The 27355-nt window shown below is 47.8% G+C and overlaps 1 protein-coding gene across 3 annotated transcripts; it reads right to left on the bottom strand.

Annotated features, from left to right (window-relative positions):
* Positions 1-6540: 6540 nt before the first annotated feature.
* On the bottom strand, positions 6541-27270 carry ZBTB49 (zinc finger and BTB domain containing 49; the record flags this gene model as incomplete). 3 transcript variants are annotated; one of them, XM_080925489.1, is made up of 8 exons in its annotated part: positions 27193-27270; positions 23199-23365; positions 20155-21233; positions 17366-17412; positions 11452-11525; positions 9277-9359; positions 9032-9193; positions 6541-7217 (listed from the first exon to the last, which is right to left on the bottom strand). In XM_080925489.1, the coding sequence occupies exons 2-8, from the start codon at positions 23348-23350 to the stop codon at positions 6541-6543; spliced, it is 2274 nt and encodes a 757-aa protein (XP_080781615.1). In that variant the 5' UTR covers positions 23351-23365; positions 27193-27270. The 3 variants fall into 3 exon arrangements, with proteins under 3 accessions (XP_080781615.1, XP_080781617.1, XP_080781616.1); XM_080925491.1 differs by lacking the exons at positions 11452-11525; positions 23199-23365; positions 27193-27270 and having other exon boundaries at positions 20155-20532; XM_080925490.1 differs by lacking the exons at positions 17366-17412; positions 23199-23365; positions 27193-27270 and having other exon boundaries at positions 20155-20532.
* Positions 27271-27355: the final 85 nt, after the last annotated feature.

Genomic DNA, 27355 nt, shown 5'->3' with positions numbered 1-27355 from the left:
AGCAGGTTCTTATCAGAAGTAAGGGTACTTGCTGATAGTCATACTTGGCTATCATAAGCCAGACGCAGGCCAGGCACTTTCTGGCCTCCGAGTTTTACAAGCATACAGCTCATTGCCAATTTGTATCTAGATGCAACTTTATTCACATGGATAAACAACGAGGGTAAAGTGGCATCAAGTCACAGACTCTGAAGGTGCACAGTTCACACCCTGAAATGTCTCCTGTCCCTTTCCTGTCAGGTACGTGAGCGGAAATGAAGAGGAGAGGAAATGGTAACACCTGGCTTACATTGATGACCTAAATCAGCCAGGTGGGGAATGGTACTGTGGCCCTCTTACAGATGAGGAGCTGAGGCAGGCTCAAGGTACAAGGGCAGTGTCAAGGTCCCAGCATAGAGGCCCCTGTCCCGCTGGCTGGGTCAGGCTCACGTAAGCATCAGCACGGACAAAGGTTGAGAATGTGCCTTTGTAAGCTATGAGCTGTTTCCCTGTGGCTGTTGAGGTCATAGTCTTTCTACGGGCCACTCAAAGCATCCATCTGCCTGAGACAGGTGCAGGGGAAGTCAGACTATTGGTGGTGTGCAAACAGGAAGCAATGCCCCAGGCCTGTTTGGACCTGGGAGGTGCCTCCTGCAGAAGTCAGGATGCTCGAGAGCCATAGTTTGGTTCGGGAAAAGGGACTTTCAAAACTTCCTTTATTTTGTGCTTTTGTACTCACAAGTCAAGCAAGCTCTGGGAGTAGGTGCATATCCAGCATATGGGGAAGGGAAAGAAACTCAGGACAGGAAAGGATGGGCTGAACCCGAGGGCGCCGTGACTCACATACGCTCTGTCCTTCCTCAACTCCTGCCTGTTGCTGTGACACTATACCCAGCAAAAACTACTTAAAGAAGGAAGAACCTTTGCTCTGAATGGTAGTCTCAGGGCTTGCTGTGTCCATCACGGCAGAGGAGGCAAGGCAGCAGAAGCAGAAGGAGGCTGGTCACATTGCATCGTCAGGAATCAGAGATGACCGCTGGTGCTCAGCTGACTCTCATCTCGTGCTCCCTGGGACTCCAGCCACGGAACTGTTTGTGTTTATGACGGACCTCTTCCACTTCAATTAGCCCTTATTAGATAATCCCCTATGCCTGGAGGTCTGTTTCCATGGTGATTCTAAATCCCATCCAGTTGGCAATCAAGATGAACAGCCACACTCTCCGGCTTTCATGGGACTGGACAGGGATGGACCAGGAATCACTCAAGATGGAGCAAAGTCAGGCCCACAGGGGATACTCTGTCCTCCCTGCCTCTCTGGAGGTGCCTAAATGATGGTGGGTTGTACATAGTGCATATACATTTGGGTTCACCATAGGCAAAAGGTTGGCTAATATGGCAGCTCTAGGGGTTACAGGCAGTAGTGGTGGGGTTGAGGGGCAGCCCTGTATTGTTCTCAGGCACTGAGTGTCTTCAAGTCCCTGAGCAAGGGTCCCCAGCTGAAGACATAGGGCAGTAGCTTTCTGAGGTTCAGGTACATTCCAGGTACCCGATTCCTCCCCCTATCATGGATGAACCTGTGTATCCTCAGACCTCCAAGCTCATGTTAGGGCAACAGCCAAGAGCAGGGGTCCTGAGAAAGCAAGTGATTCCTAAAGACTGTCTCCTGAATCTAAAACTGGACCAGACACTGTGTTTATCTTTTCTACGCGTCCCTGATTCCGAAAGGATTAAGCAATTAACCTGCACACACCCATGTGTGGTGTGAATAGTGTGAGACTTCAACACTTGGCATTTGAATCTCTGGAACACCAGGAACTTAATTAGTTTGCTGTAACAAGAGGTACAGTTTGGCAGTTTAAACAACAGAAAAGCCTGATTGATGGCCAGCCCAGGCCTGAAGGCTGGAAACCTGGCCAAGGCCAGGGCTGGCTGTTTCCTTCTGAGGGCTGTGATGGCCAACTGGGCTGTCAGGCTTATGATGGCATCTTGGCCATCCTCAGACAAAGTTCTTGTTGTGTGCATGTCCCTATGTCCAAATGTCCTTCTAAGACACCAGTCACTGGAGCACGGGCCTTCCTCCGGCATGGCCTCATTTTTACTAACAGCATCTGCAGTAACCCAGTTTCCAAACACGGTCACATCCTGATGTGCTGGAGGTTAGGACTTCAGTGTAGTAATGGCAGTGTGTGTCCAACTCATGGTAGTAACTGATTTTGGCTTGGAGTTCATGTCACAATACCCCTGGCCATTTGAACAACTGTCACGGAGGGAATGTTGTTTACCACAAACACCATCTACTCTCCATTTCCGATGACTATGCCATACCTGTTATGGGCTGGGTACCATTGCAGGATGAGGGGGCACATCAGGGAGCAAAAAGGCGAGAGTACTGCTCTCCTGCCACTCCCACAAAAGAGCAATGGCAAGGAGCACCTCAGCCTTCCATTTGCCCTGCAGGCTTCACTCTGGCCTCCTGGGTCAGTACTTCTAGCATGGCAGCAGATTTCATGAGGTAAGCGTAGTCACTCCACCGGCATCTTGCAGGGGAGGAAAGTGAGGTAAAGTCACGGTGGCAGCAACAGTGCCAGGCTGGAGAAACAGTATCTGACCTCAACTACGTCAGATCTCTGTAAGGCCTGTACTGCACAATCCAAACCTAGGGTATCAGGAGAGGCAAGGAAGGGAGAGCAGTGGGGATGGACACAGCGGGTGTCTCTTACTAGGACATCAATCAGAATGGGCCTTCCCGTATGACCTGTTCAAGCCTACTTTCCTCAGTAAGGGCCTTGTCTCCAAACAGTTTGCAAGGGGTGGGGGTGGGGGGTACAAATTAGGGCATCAGCACAACTCAGGTCTAAATAAACACTAGCTAATTCTGGAATGTTTTAATCGCCCTAAAAAGAACCCTGGGCCCATTAAGCATTTACTTTTCCATTCTCCTTCCCTGAATCTGGCAGCCGGCTATCAGCTTTCTGTCTAGACAACTCACACAGAATCAGATAGTCATGTAGTGCACCCACTACATGGCCTTTTCTGTCTGGCATTGCTCACACAGCTCAAAGTTTACAGAGCTCCTTGTTTTCCTCCACGCTGGAGACGGAACCCGGGACTCTGGGTATGCTGTAATGCTAAGGCCCACATTCTCTTAGCCGGAGTCACAAATAACCAGGACCCCTGGGACTCTGCGCAAGGTCAGACTGCTCCCATGTGCATCCACTGGCCGAGTAAGTACGGAGCCTCTGAAGTGCCAGACACTGCTAGGAATAGTCCCCACTCTGAGTCAGCCACAAGGGAAATCTCAGTGTGGATACTAGACCCACACTTGCAGACAATCCCCAGTAAGCTTGAAAAATAACCAAGCGAACCATTTCCCTTGTGGGGTGGGGGCAGAACTGTTCTCTCCCCCACAGGCTTGCAGGAGAGTCTGAGGAGGCTAAGGTGAAAATGTGCTTGGTTCTCTGGAGAGAAACTCCAAGGATGCCGCAGCGCCCAGGCAGAGCAGTCATAGGCACTTGCCACCAACCATGTTTCTGAGGATGTGAATGGTGATGCTGACATCTGCTGGCTAATTGGAAATTTGCAAAAAAAAAAAAAAAAAAAAAAAAAAAAAAAAAAAAAGCAGCCAAGGCCGAACAGCAGCTCTTCATCAAGCTGAAAGGATCCTGGATGCAGCGTTCACACAGGCATTCGGAACGCTGGTGCCAACAGCACTTTTTGGTTCACTTTTCATCGTTTATTTTTTTTTCAGTGTCATTTACACATCATAAAACTTACATATGGCAAGTATACAACTAGTGATTTTAAAAATAAACTTATTTTGCAGTGATGGTGAAGGCACACATGTCCCTCTATAGATGCTTTTGACAGGGAACAATATCAGTGACAATTTATGACAGAATAAGGTCACTGTTGTGCCACTTGGAAAGATGTGTATAAATGAGTTTGTATCTGAGGAAAGTGTTGGGACCCACTGTGAGAACAGTGCAACCTTGTTGGGGTGCAGGAAGAGCTGGTGAGATGACAAGGGCAGAGGGTCTCAAAAATCCTAGCTATTGGGCTTTTAAAACACCATCCGTGTGTGTACAAGTGAGTGATGTGCCTGCGGAGTCCAGAAGAGAGCGTAAGCCCTGGAGCTAGTGTTAAAGGTAGTTTTGAAAATCCTGGTGCAGGACTGAACTGAACTGGGGTTATATAACTCTGAAGTTCTGAGAGGCCCAGGGTTAATAGACCTGTGGTCAGCACTACTGGGATCTAGAGAGTAGAACAGGGGAAAAAAGGGGGGGGGTATCCAGGGCCTGGACATTTAATGTTCAGATGTGGACTGGAGTCAGCAAGGATGAATTCTGAGAATGAGTCAGTCACTGGAGAAAGGAGTAGGTCTAGAGAGAAAGATGGCCAGAACTCTCAGGTCTAACGGAGAGCTGCCTGTGTTGGATATGGAGAATCTATGTGTGAGTTGCAATGGAGAGGTCACTGGTGACCTGAGGAAAAAACACCTCAGTGACGTACTGGGACTAAAGTCTGAATGACTGGGACTCAAAGGAAACTCGAGGATTAATCTAGGGGGCCATATTCCAATGAAAAAGCCTTCCAAAGCCCCCACTGGCCAAATAAGTACCGAGTATCTCCAAGGCACTTTTTTGGAACATTCCCCTGGCTTACATCCCTGCAAGGAGACCAAAGGCCTGCACAGTAGCTTACTGCATTCTCTAGTGATGATGGGGGCGGGTGGTGGGCAGGGGAGGGGCTGCAGCTGAACTGGGTACAGTCCACAGTGTAGACATGTTCTACTTCTGTAGAACAGAAGTTGGAGGGAAGTTCCTGTTTGCTTCTGTGTTCTCAGAACCACAGCAAGATCACAGATGGGATGAAGGAAGAGCTGCAAGAGCCCAAGGAGCTGAAGGAGACTGGCAAGAACAGCACATGGTGGCTGTGAGAGGGGTAAGGGCTCACTGGGAGTGTTGTCTGGAAACCAAAGGGCCACTTGTTATCAGCCAGGTACACAGAGGGCAGAGATGGATTGCCTATCAGTGAGGTGCATGACCTGGTGGGGGAGTTGTGATACTTGGACTATGGGATGTAGCCTGGCTGACAAAATCTATAAGGATGAGATGAGAAACCAAGGGCAGGTATGCCCCATGAAGATAAAGAGCTACTGGAATGAGAAGCTGTCGAGCCAGTGGGAGATGGGACGAGAGGGAAGTGAGGTGCTAGCATTCACCGGCAGCCATCACATTCCCTCTAGGTTCAATCCAGGCACCAGTTAATCAAGGTACCCACATTTTGACACACCCTTGGACAGGATGCTCAACCCTCATGAAGGTCTGGTTATGTCTGCTGTGCCAGCCTTGCCAGCCTTGGGGGTGGACCATAGTGTAGAGGGTAGCTAGGAAACTGGGAGGGACCTGATGTCACAGCCAACAGTGCTCTGTGGACTCCTGTCCTGGGCAGGTTCTCTCATCAGGTACACTGCTTTTCTGAGTTAGGGTTGCTGGAGGTTGTTCTCAGAGACTCCAGTAGCTAATCTACAGTGTGCTACAAGACAGCCATTCTTACGTTTGCTTAGATATCCCAGAGGAGTACTATGAACATCATAGGAGCCCTCAGGCCTGAGTAACCTCAGCCAGGGAGCTCCATTAAGGGCAGAAGGTAACCAGGACTTCCAAGTGGGTGCTAGACTATCTTTTTCTGCAGCCAGCAAGTCTAGAGAAAATCCTGGGTGGCCAAGTAGTTGGCTAAGAGCCACCCAGAAGTGACTGTCAGGCCAGGCTGTTCAGAAGACGCTGAGGTCCCCACTGCAGGCTGGTAACGTGACTGGACTCCAGGCCTGCAGACAGGACAGTGACACTTACTTCATTTTGGGTGGTACTGAGGCTCAAACCCATGATCTTCTGCACTGATAGGTATTTTTATAGTATTAAGGTCTCAAGATTAATAAAAATGTTTGGGAACTGGGCATGGTGGCACATGCCTTTAATTCCAGCATTTGAGAGGTAGACACAGGTGAATTTCTGTGAGTTCAAGGTCAGCCTGGTCTACTGAGACAGTTCAAGGTTAGCTAGGGCTACATGGTGACACCCTGAATTTTGAAAAAAGAGTAAAGGACTGGAAAAAATTACAAAATATAAAACATTATATAGAAAAGCTAGCTCATTTATTCAAATTAAAGTATAAGTTTGATAAACAAATACAATCTGTATAAATATTTAAAAATATAAGATACTAAAAATTTTTATCATATAAAAATGTAAAAATATCTGTATTTTTGTGTATACATATGTCATTTAACAGGACCAAAATGGAGAGTAGCTGACACAAGGTACACTGTCACACTGATGTGCATCAGCTTTTCTGATACCCTAGACTGCTGTATAGATAGCCCTATTTGGTCTGCCTCCTGGGACCAGCAGGGGGCGAGCAGGCCTTTCTCCCAATTCCTGGACTCATGGTGCTAGAGCTCCCAGCAAGCACTGGGAGGTAAATCGAGGAACCATTCTCCAGAGGGGGAAGGGAGCTGGCCTGGGCAGTAAGGAGGGTTCTCCCAGTGTTACAGATGGCACATCACTGCTCCAGCTCATGTTCATTCTGCAGCGTCTTCATTGCCAGCCCCCAGAGAGTCATACTGGAGAAAAACTGTCCCTCAGAGTTCCTGTAAGTCACTGAAGGCGCCCGGCTGCCCAGCGGCTCAGTGCAGTGGTTGTCCAGAGTGGCCACGGAAGAGCGGGACACAGTCATGGCATCAGCCTGTGGCTGCTGCACACCTGCTGAGGTGTCCACATCTGAGTAAACATAGGCCTGCGGCTGGCTCTGCAACTCGGGTGGCTTGGCCAGTTTGGTAGGCTCCAGGCTCAGTTTGTCCTGGTCACTCATGCTAGAAGGGTGAAGCATGGGGTGTAACTTACAGTAGGAGCCAGTACAGTGACCATCAAATCCTGCCACAGAGCTTTCCACGGGGTGCACGGGGAGCTTGACAGACACAGGCATCAGTGTGACAGACACATCCTGGGAGAAGGAGTCCGAGCTCTGAGACCTGTCGAGGTCAGAGGTCTCAATGGCCTGGCTCAGCTCATCAAGCATGACTGGGCTCCTGGCCTCAGCTCTGCCATGCATCCTCTTGTGCCGGCGCAGCACGGCGGAGCGTGTGAAACACTTGCTGCAGATCTCACAGCTATACGGCTTTTCCCCAGTGTGAGTGCGGACGTGCCTACGCAGGTCTCCTGAGCCCCCAAAGCACTTCCCTGCAGAGAAGGAGCACTTTAGAAGTGGAAGGATCCCCTCCTTCTGAACACCTGATCTAAGGGAAGCTGGTGGGTGATGGCATCCTCACCTCTCCAATGGGTCCTTGCAATTTGAGCCTCAGCACAAGTCCTAGGCCTCAGTGCTAGGGTCTGCCTAGGAAGCCAGCAGCTGCTCCCATATCAGGCTGAAATACTGCCTTCCAACAATGGCATTCCTGTGCAATGCTGCTGTCATTTGAGCCTGTGGAGTTCCCTCATGCTCCTCAACTGAGGATGGTATTTAGAGAGGATGTGGAACCTTTAGGAGAGAGGCCTAGATAGGGAAAGTGGGTCTAGGACTAGGCCTTTGAAGGAAACCATAAGCCCAAAACAATCGTTCCATTCTAGTTTCTGTCTAGAACAGTGGTGTGCAGGCCAGCTACAACAGCAGTGCAGCACGGCCAGCCTAGAACCTAGTCACACCCCTTTCCTGATGCAGTACACTTGTACCAAAGACATGCACATACTTGTCTGTCCTTCAGCCTGCTTCCCTGTGAGAAGCAGAACACAGTAGGTAATTGCAAAGGCCTATCAGTGAGAGAGCTCCCTGAGAGGAAAAACCCCATGTATACTGGACATACTGAGAACTTCTCCTTTACTGAATGCCGAACACCACTGCCTTTGATTCCTCAGCTATGTAGGCTTTGTAAAGCAACAGGAGCATGTGGAATGGGGGTACAAAAAAGAATGCCAGTGAACAAACTAAACTAGACAGGGCTCTCCAAGAAAAAAAAAAAAAAACTCTGAACACCTTCATATAAGACCTGAGCCAGCACCCACTAATAGCTCATAATGTTTTCACATAATATCATAGTCAGGTGTGTTCCCAGCTTTATGTGTCATCCTGGTGATAGGTTTGTGTCAGTCTACAGCTTTAGCGTCCTGGCCTCTTTTACTACTGTGTGTCCTAGCTTCGTTCTGCTCCCTACCATTTCTAGGCAAAAGTAGATGCTTTGCCATTAACTCTCACCTGGGATTTCTGGGAAGCTGCCACCACCATCTGTAGGGTACCTAGAGCACATACACTTTGGCCCTATGAAGTCACCACGAAAAGAGGAGTGAAACCTGACCTCACAGTTATCAGAGCAGTGTGCACTTGGCTAGGTGTGCAGAACAGAGATGGGAGGGAAACCCCGGCTGCATTCCTGAAGTTCCATGCTGTCAGATGCCAACTGCAGCCCCAGCCAGTAACAGAATCTAATCCAGGCGCACTCTGAGCACCCCCACAACTGCTCTGAACAGACCACCATAAAGACTGCTCACTCGGTCATCAGAAACATCATTGTCAAGCCAGCCACACACAATGGGTACATAGGCACATGCCTTCCTTAGGTACCCTGGGGGTGTATGACTCTTGATTTCATGTAGTCACAGCTACAGGTGCCCAACTCTTGGTCTTTATATGTACAGCAAGGTACCTGAGGCAGAGCGCTACCTATTCTTTATTTATAAATATCAAGGCCCTCACTGAGGCCTAGACAGGCCCTTTGCTTTCTAACCTGTGACTCCAAGAAGAATGCTCTTAGTTCCAAAAGTGTGTTCTCACCCCCCCCTTCCCATTGGGACTGCCAGCTCTGGGTGATGGGGCTTGGAGTCACCTTGTATCTGGGCATCAGAGTCAATTCCTGACGCCTACCGATGCTGTCTGGTATGTGGCATTATTCCCACCAGGAAGCAAAGGCTTCCTTTCACCCTCCCTAGGAGAGAGCAGTGGTTTACGGCAGCCAGCAGCAGGGTGGGCACCTCCACCTCACGAAGGATGAGGCCAGACTCACCACAGGCAGGGCAGCTGTATGGCCGCTCTCCCGTGTGCCGCACACGGTGCTTCACCAGCTTCCTCTGCATGTTGAAGGACTTCCCACACTCATCACAGGTGAACACCTTGTCAGCCGTGTGTGTCTTTTTGTGCTCTTTCAAATTGCTGAAATTGCTGAACCCTAGACAGAGCACAGCAGGGGTTAGGCTGGCAGACAGGACCTGTAGCAGCAGCCCTGAGAACAAAGTGCTCACTCAGCAGTACCTCGGCCGCACGTGTCACACAAGTGTGGCTTCTCTCCAGAATGAATGATGATGTGGCGCTGGACATCACCTGAGGCTGCAAACCTGCAAGGAAGTGCAACGTTCTATCAGGAACCTGGTGACACTGACAACTGGGGTCATTCAGAGAAGACAGGCTGCTCCACCTGCTCTGAATAGTTGGAAGTGGCCCGCTACATGTGTAACAGCATTTCCATTTCTGTGTCAGGGAAAGTAGAAAACGATGCCATTTGGTTTTAAGATACTTGCTGCTTGTTTCATCACACTCTACAGTTTCCAACAGCACAAGACCGAAACAACAGTTCAGTGAGACAGTCTTACCTTTAAAACATTTCATTTACTTATTTAATGCATGTACATGCACACTGCAGCATGCAAGTGGAAGTCAGAGGACAACTTGGGGAATTCTCTCCTTCCACCATCTGGCTCCCAGGAACCAACTCAGGTCACCAGGCTTGGCTGCCAAGTGCCTTTACTCTGAGCCACCTCACTGGCAAGCTCACAGTTCAGAAGAAGGCGGAGCCCTGTGGTGCTGACATCCTGGTGGGATTATTGGTGTGTGGGGAAACACCCCACGTGGTATGCCGGCTCAGGACACATTGAAGAGCACAGGGTGAGCTCTGCACGGTCTTGGCATTGAAACCAACTCTGCTCATCCTAGGGTGGAACAGAGTCAGGTTCCCCTGTATCACCCTAGAAAAATGAGCTAGCTCACCTCAAGCCCAAACTGAAGAGTAAACACATCCATCCTACGACAGAGGGACAGAGACGGGGATGAAAAAGGAACCAGTGTTCACTGAGCAGTTGCCCCAGCCTAGGACATGTTGGGGACCTGATGACTGTCACCTTCCATAACTGTCTCCAGATACCAGGAAACCCTTTCGCCCTGTCACCTGTGTTTCTGTATGGGAAACAGTGAGTTCAGATTTCCATGATCTTAGGTAGGCAGCAAGTACCTCCTCACCCATGATGTGAATGAAAGTCCACTCTTCCCTGGCTGCCCCACCCCCACCCCATGATGGCTGGTGGGTTGTTACAAGGCAGGTGAAGCACAGAAGAGATCTTATATGAACTCCAAGGTTGTGATTTTAAACACTGCAAACTGTACTCAGGAGCCCATGGGAAGTGACAGTATGTGGGGCCGTTCTGTCTGTGCTGCTGGGCCCCTGCCATGACCAGATGATTACTACCCAGCGCCTGGCTTTATGTTCAGGTAGCTGCTACAGAGGGAACCACAGTCAGCACGGCAGCCTTTGATGTATTCCATTTTCCTTTAATGCAGAGGCAGGCCAAGCTCCCACAACCTATTTGAGGCTTGCTTCTCCCTCTGCTGAGCTCACAGCATGTGCTGTGGGATGTGTTTGAGGACTCCAACTTCTGAATGATCCCGTGTCCGTCTCTAACCTGCAGACATTGCAAGGGGGACTTGTGAAGGGTGGAGAATCTGAGTGACTGACGTTTATGTTCCCCTCATAGCACCGAGCAGACGGAAGCCAGGCGTGGGGCATGGAGATGCCTACAGCTTGGAAGGCTTCTGGTCAAGGCCTGCAGTTTACACAGTGACAGGATGGTGGAGTACAAAGCTCCTGGCCTGTTATCAAACAAGGGGGTGGAGGGCTGAGGCTGTGGTCTTTACACAGGAGGGATGGACAAGCTCCTTGCTTACCCCATTCCCTGGGAGGGAGTCAATGCACAACCCACCCAAAGAGGCTGATTCTCTGTTGCCATGCCAACATTCAGTTTTCAGGTCAAAACTCACCCGGCAAGGCTGAGTGTCATCAATTCCGTCCTGAAGCCAACAGCCTGGTTTGATAACACAGCTTAGGTACCTTCTGTTGCCTTCTCTCTAGAGGTCTAGTTACATAGGCTGCAGGCACTGTGTCCCCTGACTAGACAGTCTCCTCCTTGGAGATGCTTTTAGAATGAACACTTCAGCATAAGCGAATGTTTCCTATAAAGCCACGCTCCTTCCTGGGGCCCCGGCCTAGATTTCCATGCTTTCCGTTAACTTTCTTCTTATTCTCTCCCTGTTGTGGAGTGAATGCACTTACGCTCTGTCATGGCTGCGTGAGCCCTGGTGACCAACGACATGACACTGGACAAAGACACTTGGACCACACACAGTCCTCACGCATGGCACCCCCAGCCCAGCACTGACCTCTTTCCACAGATTTCACAGATGTATGGCTTCTCCCCAGAGTGCCGGCGTAAGTGAGTCTGCAGGTTGCCTGCCTATAAGAGGGCAAGAAACACATCAATAATGAAGGACCAGAAAAAATAATACAGAAACTCAAAGGAGAATTGACAGGCTTAGCAGGTCCTACCCACCATACTTCCAGTAAAGAGCAGACAGAAAGCTGTGTTCAAAGTCAAGGGCAGCCACTTGCTATACAAGGAGCCCTCGCTGTGGCCTCACACTGGTGTCCACTTTGTGATGCCTCCCTTATAAAGGACAGGCTACCCCAGAAGGCACTGCGTTTCCAGGTCTAATTTTCAGCAGACCTTCATACAGTTAGTTAGGACCACACACATGCAAGGCCATCGGGAGAATCTAGCACTTAGCAGGCCTTATCTCAGTGCTCATGACTTCTCTCAAAAACATATGCATTTATTTGTACAAACAAAGCAAGAGGCCACAGAAGGTTTCCAGAAAGTGTATCCTCTCATAGTAAGATTGGCTCTGCCTGGCTGGCTTTTCGTTTTTACCTCTGTGCAAGAGTGCATCTCGGGAGAATTACAGCAGCACTGCAGGTCTTTTCATCCTAGTCTGTTAAGCTAGCAGGGTTCTGCACATAGATTTCCATATACTTATCAGTATGACGTCAGAACAATACCTAGTCAGTGAGAGCAGAGCTGCAAATGTCAGACACCACTTGGAAATGTTCCAAACCAGGGTTGAGAAGCAAAGTCTTCCCTTACTGTACCTCAAGCTGTTAGTGTCCTCCTGCCAAACAAGCCCTCAGTGACAAACAAAGATGCCCAAGGGCCATACTGCAGTGCACAACAGAGCCAGAGGGAGAATGAGCAACAGCTAGCAGGTAAAACCTTTTACCTCTGCAAGTGGTTAAGCAAAATGCAGAGATTGTTTTGGTTATAGTCCATCTGTGAATTAAAGCTCACAAATACAAAAGACACTGCTTGTGGAGTGTGATTTGGAGGAAGCCTCAGTTACACACTATATTCAAGACTGTGATAAACACAGCTGAGAGAAAACTGGGACTTTCAATAATCAGACAGATTTTGGCAGAACACTGGTAAACAGCCTGCTTTTAATAGAGAAACCTTTACTAACGAGATCATGGCAAATATCAACAGCAACATCCACACTAAAATTCTAACTAGGCCTTTATACCCAGTGGCAACTGGTATTCTATTTACCATCAGGTAAGCTGAGATTTGGCAACCGAGCAGCTGCCCAGGGCTATCGCTGGGCTGGTTAGTACTAGTCTTCTGAGTGCAGGACTTCTCTGCTTTTGCAAATCACAAGAAACTGTCCTGAACAGTCAGCATGACACCTGCTTTGCCACCTGGGACACCGCTCCTTGGAGATCAGGATTCCAATATTAACTGCTTTAGTCAGCAACATTCACCAACACAAGGATCAGCACACCATCTGCTCTCTGTCAAGTTGCTCGATAAAGACGGATGGTAATGAAGCACAGGCTGAGCCCTTTATAAGTAGGACACACACGCGCACGTACACGTACCCAATGTATCACTTATTTCAAAGCAAACAGAACCCAATGCTTTTCTGATATACTGTGTGACAAGCAGTACTAGATGAACGGGGTAGGACAGGCCTGAGGACTACTGTGAGTGTGAGGTAAGCCAGTGATACTAGCACACACCAGGGCAGCCAGAACCATATAGGGAGACTGTCTCAAAAATAAATAAATAAAATAAACAAAAGAAAGCAACAGCAACAACACCTTAACATGTTTTTACAAACTGACGTGCAAGTACATATTGAACTCGGCATCTTTTCCCAGATACAGTCACACACACCGAGGTGACAAACTCTGCAGAGTGAGCACAACTGATGCAATGGTTTGAACAAAAATAACAGAAACCCCAAACTCTATGCATTTAAGTAATTTGTACAGGACACTGGACCCTGTTACTTTAGGCATCACTTGTACTTCTTATTTTTAATAGATGGTAGCCACACTATTGGGATCCAAAATGCACAGACATTTTTAAAAATCTGCAATTCTGTTTACAGGAACGGTGCCGGGCGGTGATGATGATGTTATCAGCAGAGCTCCGTGCACTGGCTGCACAGTGCTTATCAAGGCTTATGGAGCTGTGCTGGATTTACAGAGAAGTCAGCTGAAGCTCCGAGAGACCTTGGGTCACAAGACTGGGTCTGGGAGAGCCAATTCACCTGGTTCTGACGCTACTGTTTGTTTCCTGAGACTGGATCTCACCACGTTGCCCTTGTTGGCCTGAAACTTACTCTGTAGAGCAGGCTGGCCTTAAATTCACAGAGATCTGCCTGCCTCGGCTTCCATCTCCCGAGTGCTGGGATTAAAGACATGCATCATCATGTTTGGCCTAATTCAGGTTTATCTGCTGAGACTTCCAAGCCTGTGCTAATAAAACTCTGCTGAAGATATTAGCAAAAAGGAATTCTGTTTCTAGTCACTTTTAAGTTAAATCAGAGTATTTAATAGAAAAATCTCACCAGAGAAAGTGACGACACCTGGGCCGTGCGATGGCTCACAGGTCTCACTTGTCTCCGAGCCTGACATAGGCACTCAATCCCCAGACCCCACATTCATGGTGGAAAGAGAGAACTGACTCCCCAGAAGGCGTCTTCTGGCCTCCACACACACACTGAGGTCCCCAGTAGATAAAGTATTTTTTAAAAGTACCATCTGAGTTTAATTATTCTTACAATAAACTTTCTGATGTGGACTCAGTATTTAAACAGAGAAACCCAGCCTCCCTTGTGGGTCTATAGCAGCTGAGTAAGAGAGAGTGTCTCACAGACTCAGACAGAGAGGCCTCTCAGGTACTTGTCATCTAGTTGAGTTCCAAATATTTAGAATTTCAGATAATAGAAAAAAAAAAAACCACCAAAGACAAACACACACACACTTTCCCTGTTAATGTTATGAATTGGTGTGACTAGATCCACTGAAGCCTAGGCCCCTATGTTAGCACTTTAAGACATGGTCATTATGGTGTCCTGATTCCTGCACTTTCACCAGGAATGGGGTAAACAGTTGCTCTAGCATTAGCCCAGCACCCGGGACCCTGCTTCTGAAATGCCCCAGAGGGCTTCCTTCACATACAGCACCAGGGAATGCCACTAACAGGGTTTCTTACCCAAGGCTGCCTTTTGCCTCTTGGAATGTGGCACCACCTAATTAAAGCTTTTCTTCCTGCCCCCTCCCCCAGCAGGGGTGGGGGAGGAGAAAGAACAGCTTTGCTCCTCTCCAAAGGCAGCTGAGTCCCAGGCTTTTCCTGTTCCCACTGCTGTGCACCACAGGTATCACAGAACACAGACATGACCATTTTCTAAGAGAATGCAATGCTATAGACAGCTGAGTGTATCATCCCCACAATCCAAGACGATGCTGGCTGATGTGCTACAGAGACATCTGGCTTAGTAGAGCTGTGGTTAAGTGCAGACAGGCCAACCCTCTAGATATCTAATCCTTAGGAAATAGGATCAGAGATTCCTACTGGTAAACGTTTTTTCAGACTTTCAGATTCTTCAGAGAAAAAGCCCTTAGGAACTTGGTACTCCAGCACACCATGGCAGATCAGAAGGACATCCCAATCCACTGTGAAGGCCACCATTCATTCTAGTCATTCCCTGAAGAATGTATAGCAGAAGTAGGAGGGTGGGCCGCTAGCTCCTAGGTAACGCCATGCAACTAACAGCACCCTGCCCTCCACCTAGTCCTAGCAGTCTGCAAGGCTCATCCAAGGAGAGTCAAGTGCTGCCTTTAGCCTGCTCCAATGCCACCCTCGTTGGGTGGCCATGACTGTTCTCTTCTCTCTGTATGCACTGTTCCTACATGCATTCTGGTGGAACATGCCCCAAGTATCCTTGCCCTTGACTGTGAACAAGCTCCTAGGAGCCTTCCCTGCATCTGTCACATCCCAGCACGTGGCAGAGCTAGGGGCCGCTTTGTAACATGCAACTCTTGCTAAATCATGCTTCTAAAACATTTTTTTCCCAAAATACTCTCATCATTATTCTACAAAAATAAGATAGCAAGAGCCACCTGAAAACCACAGCTATAGACAGCTCTGCATTAATAAAAACCTGACAAAAGCAGACTCTAACCCCAGAAAACAAGGGTTTTGCAGACACCCTGAGTAGCATGCAGAGGGTGAGCACTGATCAAGGTCTAAACCATGGTTCTTAAGCTTGGCTGCAGATCTTTAAAAAGATAACAGAGACCCACTCAAAGCAGGAACTGTGCATTCCTGAGGGACAGCACAGCAGCAGTGCTGGGTGGGGTGGGGGTCATGGCTGACAGAGGTCCTGACTGTGCTGTTGTAGTCTGGTTACCAAGTGGAGCTACAGAAGGGCTCTGAGCAGAAGGCACTCCACAAGAAAGTTAGTTAACCCTCCCACCAGCTCCATGGAATAGCACTGTAAGGATGAGAATGAGGCCTGGAGAAGTATGGCTTATTATCAATGGTCATCAACAGTTTGCAACTTTAATTCTCTTAATTTTTACTTGTATATCCTGGGGGTGGGAAAGAGCATGCAAAAACCACACGTGAAGACTAGGGGACAACTTGCAGTAGCTGGTTCCTTTCTTCCACCATGTGGATCCCAGGAGTTGGAATCAGTTTGTCAGGCTTGGCAGCAACATCCCTACCTGCTAAGCTATGTCACTGGCCCCAGTCCTGTGTAGCTAGGGTGAAAATGGTGATGGTGGGGGAGAACTAAAGAAGACTGGGATGCAGAGCCATGAAGGATGGCAGATGCTGTTCTAAGATCTTGGTCTCATCAACTCCTTAATCCTGCCCACTCTCTAGGGCAGGTGCTCCTTCAACTTTGTCTAACAGATCAAGACACTGTCCTATCTAAAGTTACAGGACAGTAAAGCTGACAGATGCAGGTTAAAATCCAGACTCCTAAGCACTATAGGTTCCCAAGTAAAAGGCAGTGACAGTCTCCCAAGAAATGGTGAGAGAGGGATGTACCCTCAGCACCTGCTCCTGTTGGTACTGTGACAAGAGGCTGTCCAAAAGTCATCATCTAGGAAAGACAGGGCCAACCAGAAGATGCAGGGAGTCATGGAGAGGTTAGAGTGAATGAATAAACTAGCCAGTGAGGGTGGGTGCACAGGAAGAGGGAACCGGCACCCTCAATAGACCCTGGAAGAACCAAGAAGAGTGTGTAACAAAGCGGCACTCATGCTCCACGGGAACTCCTTCCTCATCAGTCTCCTGCACTAGCACAGGACAAGCACAAAGCCATTTGCTGGCTGAGCAGAATCTCACACAGCGCCACTATGGAGCTACTGCACTGAGTAGGAGAGCAGTATTGGCTGCTCCCCCTGCAGATCCCACCCTGGAAGCCTGGGACCCTGAACGTGACCATGAACAGAGGGATACTCTATTCCTATTTTAGAGGAAATGACTCCAAATGCCAACACAGGCACAATAACCATGAGAGAACTCCACATGCCCAAAAGTCAGCTCAAAGGCTGTAGTCAAAGTAGAGGATAAAAATGGCTTGGTCTTCTCTAGCCTAACTAATATCCTGCCTATAGTCCCAAGCAGAGTAAATATTTGGCTTGGACTTAGCCCAGCAAACAGTGTGGCTCCAGGGAAGCTCATTGTGGACACTAGGAACTTCAAGACACACCAATGGCAGGACCCAGTATGAGTGGAGAAAAGAAAAGGTGCTATGAGGACTCTCTCAAATCAGTGGCACCTTCTAATGCACTGGAAATGTGTGTTCTAACCCAGCCCCAACTCTTTAAACTGTGGCTACCAACAGGTTTCTCTTCTGAGGACAAAGGTGAGTCTTATTGGTAATAAAGTAAGCAATGGGGTTCAGGCTTCCAATTATCAACAGTAAATAAGAGTATTCCCACCTGAGAGAAGTGTTTCCCACAAATGTTACATTCAAAAGGTTTCTCACCTAAAACAAAGCAAAAGACAAGCTGTCATTGGTAGAAGAATGTGCAGTCATTGCTGTTTAAAATACTTATCTCCTGCGTCTCCCCTTTCCCAGCAAGCACTCCACTCTCCTGTGTGTTCTTTTAGAACCAAGTCTCCCTCTAGCCCAGGCTGACCTGAACTCTCAGCATTTCCTGTCTCAGGCTCCTGAGGACTGGGATTACAGGTAAGAGTAAAATTACACCACACCCAGCCTGTGATATTCTTTATCTCCGAAACGGGACACAGGGTGTCTCTAGTTCCAATACTTATCACTCGCCTGACACGCTCCAGAAAGATGATAAAAATCAAATCTATATACCTTCATCTAAAAGCCAAACTGTTCTTTAAATACAAACCTATGGTAAATTAAAGACTGCCCAGTTTCCTTTCATCACCAAACCAATGAGAGTTTTCTTGCTGCATGACTCTTCTTGACCTTTGACTCCTACCAGAGTAGACAATCCCTTCACACCACGGGGGCTGTGGACACTGGAGCCCAAAAGGATGGGCACAAGCAGCCCGAGGAACAGCCCTCTGCTCTATCTCCCGGCCTTAGCTGAGACACAGAAGTCGACTTCACAGCAGAGAGGAGAGGTGTGGCCTCTGTTGTCTCCACTTGAGTGTAGTGACTGTTATTTCACTCTAGGACAGGACAGACTGGAGGACACAGACTGCTACGAGAAGCTGCAGCCAGACAGGGATCTGCTGGGAGGTGCACTTTAAGGTGCCACCTTTGGTCTGCGTGAACCTAATAAACACACACTGAACCCCTAAGAACTGTCATTTCCACAGTGCTCTTCCCAGTTCAAGTAGCTACATTAAGACCCTCTTAACAATAACACTGCTCTTCTGCACACAGGGCACATGACCTTGGCAGTGCCAGCTTACAGCTTTCTGGGTTTGCACTAAGCTAGTCTTCAGCCCTAGATGACCATGACCATGTAAACCTATGTTCTGCCTTCTTTCTGTAATTACTGGGGTTCAAGCCCCCACAAGAGAGGTGAGTTTATAAAAAGAGAAGTTGTGGGTCACAAGAGACCAAGGTTTTAACAGCCATACTCCAATGGGTCTCAGGAGCCCTTTTCACTGTTAATACTGAGGTTCTACAGAGCTCTTGTCCTATCGGCTGTGACTATCAACATATACACAGTAGAAATGAAACAAAGGCATTCTGAAGAGAGAAACACACGTCTCATTGGCTATGGGGACATCATCACACACCATGTGGCACTGGCAGCGTCCACGGTATGCCGAGGAGGGAGGAAGTGGCGTCTGCACCATTCTGAGACAGCTCTGGTCTCTCGCACAGGTCCCTGGCGTCCAGGCCACGCTCTGCTGCTATCTGAGTGTGGCACTTAAGTCCGAGGAAGTGTCTCTGCCCTATGACTGTATTTGTCACTCACAGATGCTCTCCAGAGTTAGCAATTTAATTTTGCTCCTTTAAAGCTACAACAGGTAAGTTTCTAAAAGAAAAATGAAATAAAACTGATAGTATTCCTCAGGCTGTAGGAAATTAAGCAAACAATGATTTAAATCAAGTTGTTTTCACAGCAAGACTAAATGAGGACTGACTTTACTTGGTCTCATTTGAGCTACTACTACTACTAATAGTATGTGTGTGTGTGTGTGCGCGTGCGCACACGCGAGCGTGTATATTATATAAAAATGACGGCCTTTACATGTGAATATGCTGACATCTATAAAGAACTTTTTACCTGAGCAAACCAGAAATCCAAAGCGGCAAGAAAAGAGCCTGTCAGGGAAGGAGCTGGCAGCTTACAAACAGGCAATCTGGAAGGGGCTGTGTGTCACTGCTCCACGCCTATGTCTTTTGGGGTGGGGTGAGGTATTTTCAAGAAAGAATCTCACTCTGTAGCTCTGGGTGTCCTGGAATTCACCATGTAGACCAAGCTGTCCTCAGACTCACAAGAGATCTGCTTACCTCTGCCTCCCAAGTACTGGGATTAAAGGTATGCGCCATTACATCTGGTTGTAACTGTTACTAATTCATGATGCACTAATAATTCTATCTCAGCCAGGGGGAGAGTGAGGCATGGTATTACACAGTGAGTGTGATTAATATCATATTAGACCTTTAAAAGCTTTTGGGAAGACAATAGTACAAATTAAGAGTAAAAACGTTTGCAAATTCATTGAAAAGATCAGGTGGAAAGTAGGGCTGGGGATGGACATAGTTCAGTGGCAGAGCAGTTGTCTAGCACCCTTGTACCATCAAAACAAAAATAAACAAAAAATCAAGTACTTGATTCTTATTTGGTTTACTTCTTGTCTCGAAAATCCTAACTTCTCAAATGAAAATTACTTCTGAGAGAAGTTTCAGAATGACTCAAACTTAATTGTTACAGTTCACTATCTGTTAACATTCTGCTGAGAAAATAAGCTTAAGAACCCTAAAGAGGCAACTACACACAGCGTGTCGGTTTGAGAGTTAGCAATCCGACTGCATTGCGGCAGCTGACTGCACCAGACCGACGGCACTGATCATGAAAGAAGCCATCTTTTTACAGCAGCTTGATGATGCTCTCTGCACAGGACCTATCCACGCATCACCAAGAAGTGCAACAGAGAGCAACTAGCACCCTGGAGCCTTGTTATAGACATCACTGGCTCCACCGAGGAGTCAAGTGTCTTACAGACAAGGCCTGGCCGGGGTGCACAGCACTGCTTCCTCTTCTATGCCTGTGGGCTCCTGGCAGTGTACCTGTATGAGACCGTTTGTGCAGCTCCAGATTGCTAGGGTGTTTAAAAGGCTTCCCACACAATTCACACGCATACTGTCTCTGGGACTGGAAGGCCTGAGATGGGTCTTCCCATGAAGCTGGGGCTTCTGGCATCTCCACTTCATGGCTGCTCTCTGGACCCAGTTCTTCCCTTTCTTTTTCTTCAGTAGTCTGGCTTCCAGCTCTCTCTCCTGCATCTTCCTTAGTGGCAGATTCTTCCCTCCTGACCAACACATTATCTGACTGAGGATGTGACGTGCACTCGGCTGACTGCTGTGACTTGAGAAAGTTTAGTTTCTTCAGGTGCATGGCCTTCTTCAGCCTCATCTGCTTGGCAGGTGGCTGAGAAAGGGTGTCTGCCTCGGAGTCAATGCCAGAGTTCCTGACAGGTGGAGCCACAAAGGAGGAAGACAAGTGTTCCGGAGACTCCAGTCCACGTGGACGGCCCTCCACAGGAGGCTGTGAGTCTGCTGCAGCAAGGTCTGTGGAGGCACCCAGAGTGAGCGGCTGTTCTGTGGCAGGCGCCTGACTGGGGCAGGCAGTTTGCTTGTAATACTGCTTGCTGTACAATGTTCTGAATTTGTAATAGTAGTTGGGCTGTTTGCAGGGCATCTCTGGGCAGCTGCCACTTGTGCCATCTGGCTTTGACACTTCTCCTGTGGGATGACTGAAATCTGCTGATGGAGCATGAGGATTCACTTCAGCCAGAACTTTAGCCTGCGGGCCGTCCACAGGGCTCTCCTGCAGTGAGTGAGGAGGATAGTGCTCACTCACCGAGCAGGTGCCATCCAGAGTCACGCTCTGCAGGGACAAGTCGCCAGCACAAGGCAAGCCTGGCAGCTGTGCTGCAGAGGCCGACTTCAGAAAAGTGTGGCACAGATTCAGAACGTTCTGCACTTGCAGACACTGTGCAGTGTCCAGCATCACCTGAATGTTGTCCTGGTTAAGGTCAAGGCGCGAGGTGTACATGAAGTCTAGGATCTGCCCTATGCCGCTGACATTTTTAACGTCCAGGTGGAAAACGTCATTCTTCTGGCTGGAAGAGTTCTGAAAGAGACTCCTGACAGAGAAAGAATGCTTTAGCTACTATCACATTCTGCTAACTCTTAAAGTTCATACAGACATCTTCAAAAGATCATGTCTGTGAACAGTAAAATTTCTGTCATAAGTATTTTTAATGTTTTATTTCTAAAACTATTTCACTTTTACTCCTTTTATTTTAGTTTTTTAAGATGTGTTTGTGTGTTCAAGTGGAGTGTGTGTGTTTGTGTGTGCACATGCACATACATGTAGAGGCCAGAGGAGAACTTTGGGTGCTGCTCCTCAGGCCCTAGCACTCTGTTTTAAGAAAATGGAGTCTTCCTTGGACCAGAGGTTGCAAAGCAGGCGAGGCTGGCCGGCCACTGAGCTCCAGGGATCCACGTGTCTCCATCTCCCGGCACTGGAATTATAAGCAGGTACCACCATGCCTGCATTGTTTCATGTGAGTCCTGGGGATCGGACTCTGGTCTGCAGGCAGGGACTCTACAGAACATGATCTATACCGACTGCTCGAAATATAACCAACCACATGCACTGATCATACACTGACAGAGTACGGGGGAGGGGCTACATACTTCAGTGTTTCATGTTTAGTCTGACATGATCCATTTCACACCATATAACATAAAAATATTTATATACTTAAGTGCCGTAAAACCTTTTAAAGGTAAAGTCAGACACACTACCAAGAAGTATAGTATATACTCACTTTATACCTGTAATTTGGCTGCTAAGGTTTTATTATTTTAGTTTGGTTTCTGGTTTATTGACTTGTAGACTTAGCTTGCCTGGGACTTTCTATATAGACTGTACTGGCCTAGAACTCAGAAAGATTTGCCTGCCTCTGCTTCACCAGTACTTGTACAACCATGCCCTTTGGGCGGCTTACTTTTGCAGACACTCAAAGGTCCATAAACCAACAGGAAGAAATGCATCTGACTTAATAAAGAAAAAGGCACATGAGGCCCAGGCTCCTTGTTCCTGTGTGGGTCGAGTTCACAGATGAGGGAACTGTATCAAGTACAACCTGGGTGACCTGGGTAGTCATTTTGCTAACAGTCACCTGTTTCCCCAACAGTCTTTGGTTTCTATGCCAGCTCAGAAGAGCCAACATTATCATACATGGGAAGAGGACTAACTGTCCTGGGAAGAAAGAGAAACCAGACAACAAAGCCCAAGAGTCTAAGATCATTCTGCACAGGGACAAAAACTACCTACCACCCACCCTACTGAACTAAGTTGTTATAGTGTGTGGAACAGTACACACAAGAGCTTAATGCCATGATGCAGCATTATCAGGGTAAGAGCAGGCCTCTTTCCACACTCTGCTGACCACAGCAGGTAAATGTGCACCAAGGAGAGGCCCATTAACCAGAGAATACACTTCTGAAGAAGAGACAATTGTATGAAGGTTTAGCTACACTACAGCACTGCCTAATGTTATTCAGTACATATAAATAAATCACATAAGCCAAAATAATGGCAGAGTAACTAAGATGAGGGTAAACCAAAGATTTTCAATCAAAGTTTCAATGAAACTGAACCCTGCTTTCATTTAGGAAGGAAGTGGGTAAATAGGGAGGGAGGGAAAGAGGAGGAAACATACAGACAGAGTCATCCCTTTGCCCTGCCTGGCCTGAACTCTCCATCCTGGCCTCCCATGTGCTGGGATGAAAGATCTGCACAGTGACAGCCAAAATCCTCCACTCTAATGTCTTATGGCAAAATTCCTACCTCAGATTTAATTCCTCACTCATTATCTGGAAAGAAAGTGAAATACAGAAATAACACTGAAATTAATTCTTTTCAGTCATCGATATACTTTCTTTCCAGTTACTCTAAACACAAAGTGACTCTAATTAGAGAAAAAAAAGAAAACCCATAAACTGTCATTTTGTTTAAACTTCAAAGATAAAGAGAGAACACCCCTCCCTGAGGAAGCAGGTTATCCTCAGCAGCAGTGGAGACAGTGAGTGGTACTCACCTAAAATACTGGCTGAAGGCTGCCAGCACATTCTTGTGTGCTTTGAAGCAGACTCCCCTCACCACCAGCATGCAGTCACAAAGCAGGCCCTGGATCCGCTGCTCTCGCAGCTGCTGGAGGAGATGGCAGCTGTGAACAGCAACAGGGTCCATGCTAGACCATGAGACCTACAGTAGAAAATACAGTAAGAGAGTCTCAAGGGCACTATGGGCACAAAGGGGGTCCCAAATGCAAACCGCCCTTGGTTTCCACCTTGTGCATCAAGGTTACAGTTTAAGACATGCACGTGTGCACATACACACAGACACAGACACAGACACACACACACACACACACACACACACACACACTGAAGTGTTTTGGTATCACCTAACCCAGAGCCATTCAGCTCAAATCTCTGTAACAGAAATGTCTCCTATTAGAGATCCATTATGGAAGCCATTAGCTATGTGAAACCCAAAGTCTGTGAATGTGCTAATGTAGACTGCATACTGTATGCATTTCTTGGCCAACTATGAAAATGCCAAATTAAGAATGAATATCAATATGTATACTCAAAAAAGTATTTAAAAAAAGTCAACCAGCTAAGATCAATGTATTTATTAAACACTTTGTGGTGCTTAATCTTGACCTTCAACTTGGCAGGACTGTGAACCCTGGGAATGCACCCCTCTCAGTGTCTGAGGGCACTTCCAGAAAGGCTTCAGTGAACAGGGAAGACCCACACTGAATGTAGGTGACATTATCCATGGGCTAGGGTCCCAGAATGAATAAAAAGCAGGAAGCAGCTGAGCAGTAGCATACACCCTGCTGACTCCTGGCGGAAGATGTAATATGACCACCTGTCTCTCATTCCTCCCACCAAACCTTTGTTGCCAGGATGGACTACTCCCTTAAGACCATGAACTAAAATAAACTCTTCCTTAATTTGCTGGTATCAGATATTTTGCTATAGTGGCAATGAAAGTAACAAATATACACCTCTACATAGGTCAGCGAGTTCAAAGCTAGAGAGAATTAGGAGCCTATTTGGGCAGGTAAAGTACAAACTAAGATAACTATCATCACCAGGCAGAGAGCAAAGCAATCAAAGCTGCACCATGTGTATTTAGATGTGCCTTTGTGCTCCTCACAGAGGAAACAAGAGAGTGGAGAGTGCAGGTTCCTGGGGTCTGAGACCAATAGGTATGGGGGACTTCCAGGGTGGGAATGTGATGGGCTCCAGAGTATGGCTGAATAGATGGCATATCATGGAGGCAGAGGGAAGGTCACACTGAGCTTCACACCATCTGACCACCCTGGCTCTGACTGGGGAGGAGACAAGAAGCTCCTGTATGGATACAGAAAACCTGGTTATTCCTCATCCACCCACTGAGTAACTATGGTGGGCTAATCCTCTAGGACAATAACTTAGAGTACAGCACACAAGGTGTCCAGGAAGCTTCAGTTCACCCTAATGGAACAATTACAGCTAGACATGGGAGCACACAGCTGAGTCAGGTGTGGCCTCTGGCATCCAAACGTAGTGGAAGAAGAATGGGAGGATGCTGAGGATCTAAATAGCAATCTGGTGCAATATTCTGTAGAGGGCAAAAGAGGCCTCTACACAGTTAAGACTGGAGAAGCTAGGAAAGTTAAACATGAAGCTTAGCTCTTCAATGGAGTGAGGTGTTTTCCTGGAATGCTGGGGAAAATGAGGTTTACAACCTGGTGATCCTTTGCTACCTGTTGAGCCAGGCCCTGCCCATAGCTTACAGAACTGATGCTTAACTTATCCTAGACCCTTTCCCCTTAAAACCTTGAGCATTACTTCTAGGCCAAAAACTTCAAACATCTTTGTGAGAGATGTCATTTGCACAAAAACAACAGCCTAGTGACTTCTATGTTATCTTAGGGCCAGGTCAGTCCTACAGACATTATGTTTACCTCATTATAGTTCAGTCTCCCAAGATCCTAAATCTTGGGCACTGTTTCTAAATCAACAGTATCCATTCTTGTAAAAGAAGCCGGATATATTTTGTAAAGAATCTCAATGTAAACATGCCTTTAAATTGTTGTACACTTGGAATTGACGTAACTGCTATCAGAAAACCTCCCCCCACAATTGCGCTATGCTTAAATATGAGTAAAGTATGATGATCTGGGTCAGACTCTGAAGCCCTGGCCTAGACCAGCTCTGGTTACAAAATTGAGCTGATCGGATTTTATTCTTACCTCATCATGACTGCTTTCCCCTGCTTGGTGTAAAGCCCATGGGGACTCTCCCACCCTAAATTGTAGTTCAGATATGAAGTATTTCCAAAAGATGACAGAGTTAAGGTTTAGTCCTCAGTTCAAATGTGGGGTGGCTGGATCGCAAGGGTGTGACTTTCCTCACTGGGTTGATCTACTGACAAGTTCATCACAGCTGAGTAAACCATTAGGAAACTCTGTGGTAAAGACATGGCTCACATCTCCTCTGCTGACTGCTGCAGCTCTGACACCTTCAAGTGACTGGAGCCTCACAGGTACTCAGTGTGTAGTCTGAGAATGGAGTGACCCCCAAGGAACTAGAAAACTGTGGTCCCTTTTAGTTCGGCAAGCAAAAACTGAAACCAAGAATGTGACAGTAGAAAGACATCAAACAACGGATACCAGAGTGAGAAAGGCAAGAAAATGGGGGAGGGGGGAGCTTGGATAGTGTGAATGAAGAGCTTCTAAAGAGGAGCCTCACCAGAATTTTAACCCAAGGGGCTCCCACTGCAAGGTCCCTTCTGTTTGGTGGGGGGGGGGAGGGGGTAACCACTAAGTAGTTAACAACAGTGGATGATCTGGGAGGTTTGCCATGGAGCTGTTTATAGCAAGCTTTAGAAGGATCCTCAGGAGCTGTTAACTACTGTGCCTATCTTTATGCCTTTTTCTGAAGGTATGTGCAGAGATGTGTGTGTGTGTGTTTTGTGTATACATGGGTGCATATGTGTGGAGGCCAGAAGTCAACCTCAGGCATTGTTCCTCAGGAGCTGTCTATCCTGTTTGTTTGTTTATTGAGAAAGGGTCTCTTAACTGAGATGTGAGGCTCGCTGATTCCAGGAATCCACCTATCTACACCTCCCCAGTTCTGGCGCTGCAAGGGCATGCCACCAAAATGGGCTCATTATGCATGCCGTTGCATTCTCCAGAACCTCAGAATTTGATTGCCTGTAGCAATTTGATCTTTAAGAAGGCAACTGTGCTTTAAAAAGAGCCTATTAGGATGGGCTCTGTAGCAGAAAGGCCAGTGCTGCAGTGGCACAGAGGGAAGACTGTGTGGGGATACAAGAGTGACCATCTGTAAGCCAGGCCAGTCCTCAAAAGCAAACAAGCCTGAAGACACCACATTCATGACCATCCACCTTCTAGAAGTGTGAGAAAGTAGATTTCTCTCATCTGATTTACCTCATCTGTAGTACCTTGCTTTAGGAGCCACAACAAACAAAAGGAAACCTACCAATCATCCACAAATGCCCATGCCTAGGTTGATGTTTCTCACAATACTGTTCACTGCCTGCTTGACGTTCATTTGCTCATTTAAGCAATAGTGACCACTAACAGATACCAGATGCTGTCTTTCGAGCTGAGAACAGCTAACGTTTAATGAGCACTTACTAAACCGCTGATGTTCGCCCAGCACCTGACATGAAGCGAATCTTTAAGTCCTACAAGGTCCCGAGGATTAGACGCTGCAGTAACAACATTCTACAGATGGGACACCAAGGTACATACGACCACGCGCTGAATGAGGGTCCAATGCGACTAAAGAGTCCAGGGTTATAAGCGCCTCTCCTATTTGGGGGCTATGGAGGCACCAGGAGCAGCGCAGACGCAGCAACAAGGGTGACTGCAGGAAGAAGGCCCGGCTCATGTGCATGGAGCTTAGCTTTGTGCTCGGCCGGGCCCCATCACATCACGCTGTCAGTGGGCCGCGAGCACCCTAGCCCCGCAGCCCACGCGAGTCGGGTGTCCCGTGCCTCCTTACCCACGGAAGCCGCTCTCGCCCCGCCGCCTCCTTGACACTCGTCAGACTCTCAGTGTCAACTGCAGGACTTCAACCGCCTCGGAACCACTACGACAACGCCCCCTAGGCAGCTCGTCGGCAACTTCCGGCGTCGTCACTTCCGTCGGGGGCGTGGCCTCTTTGC

This window comes from Micromys minutus, assembly GCF_963924665.1.
Source record: "Micromys minutus genome assembly, chromosome: 1".
NCBI classification, from domain to species: domain Eukaryota; kingdom Metazoa; phylum Chordata; class Mammalia; order Rodentia; family Muridae; genus Micromys; species Micromys minutus.
This window is presented reverse-complemented; position numbering and strand designations above follow the sequence as displayed.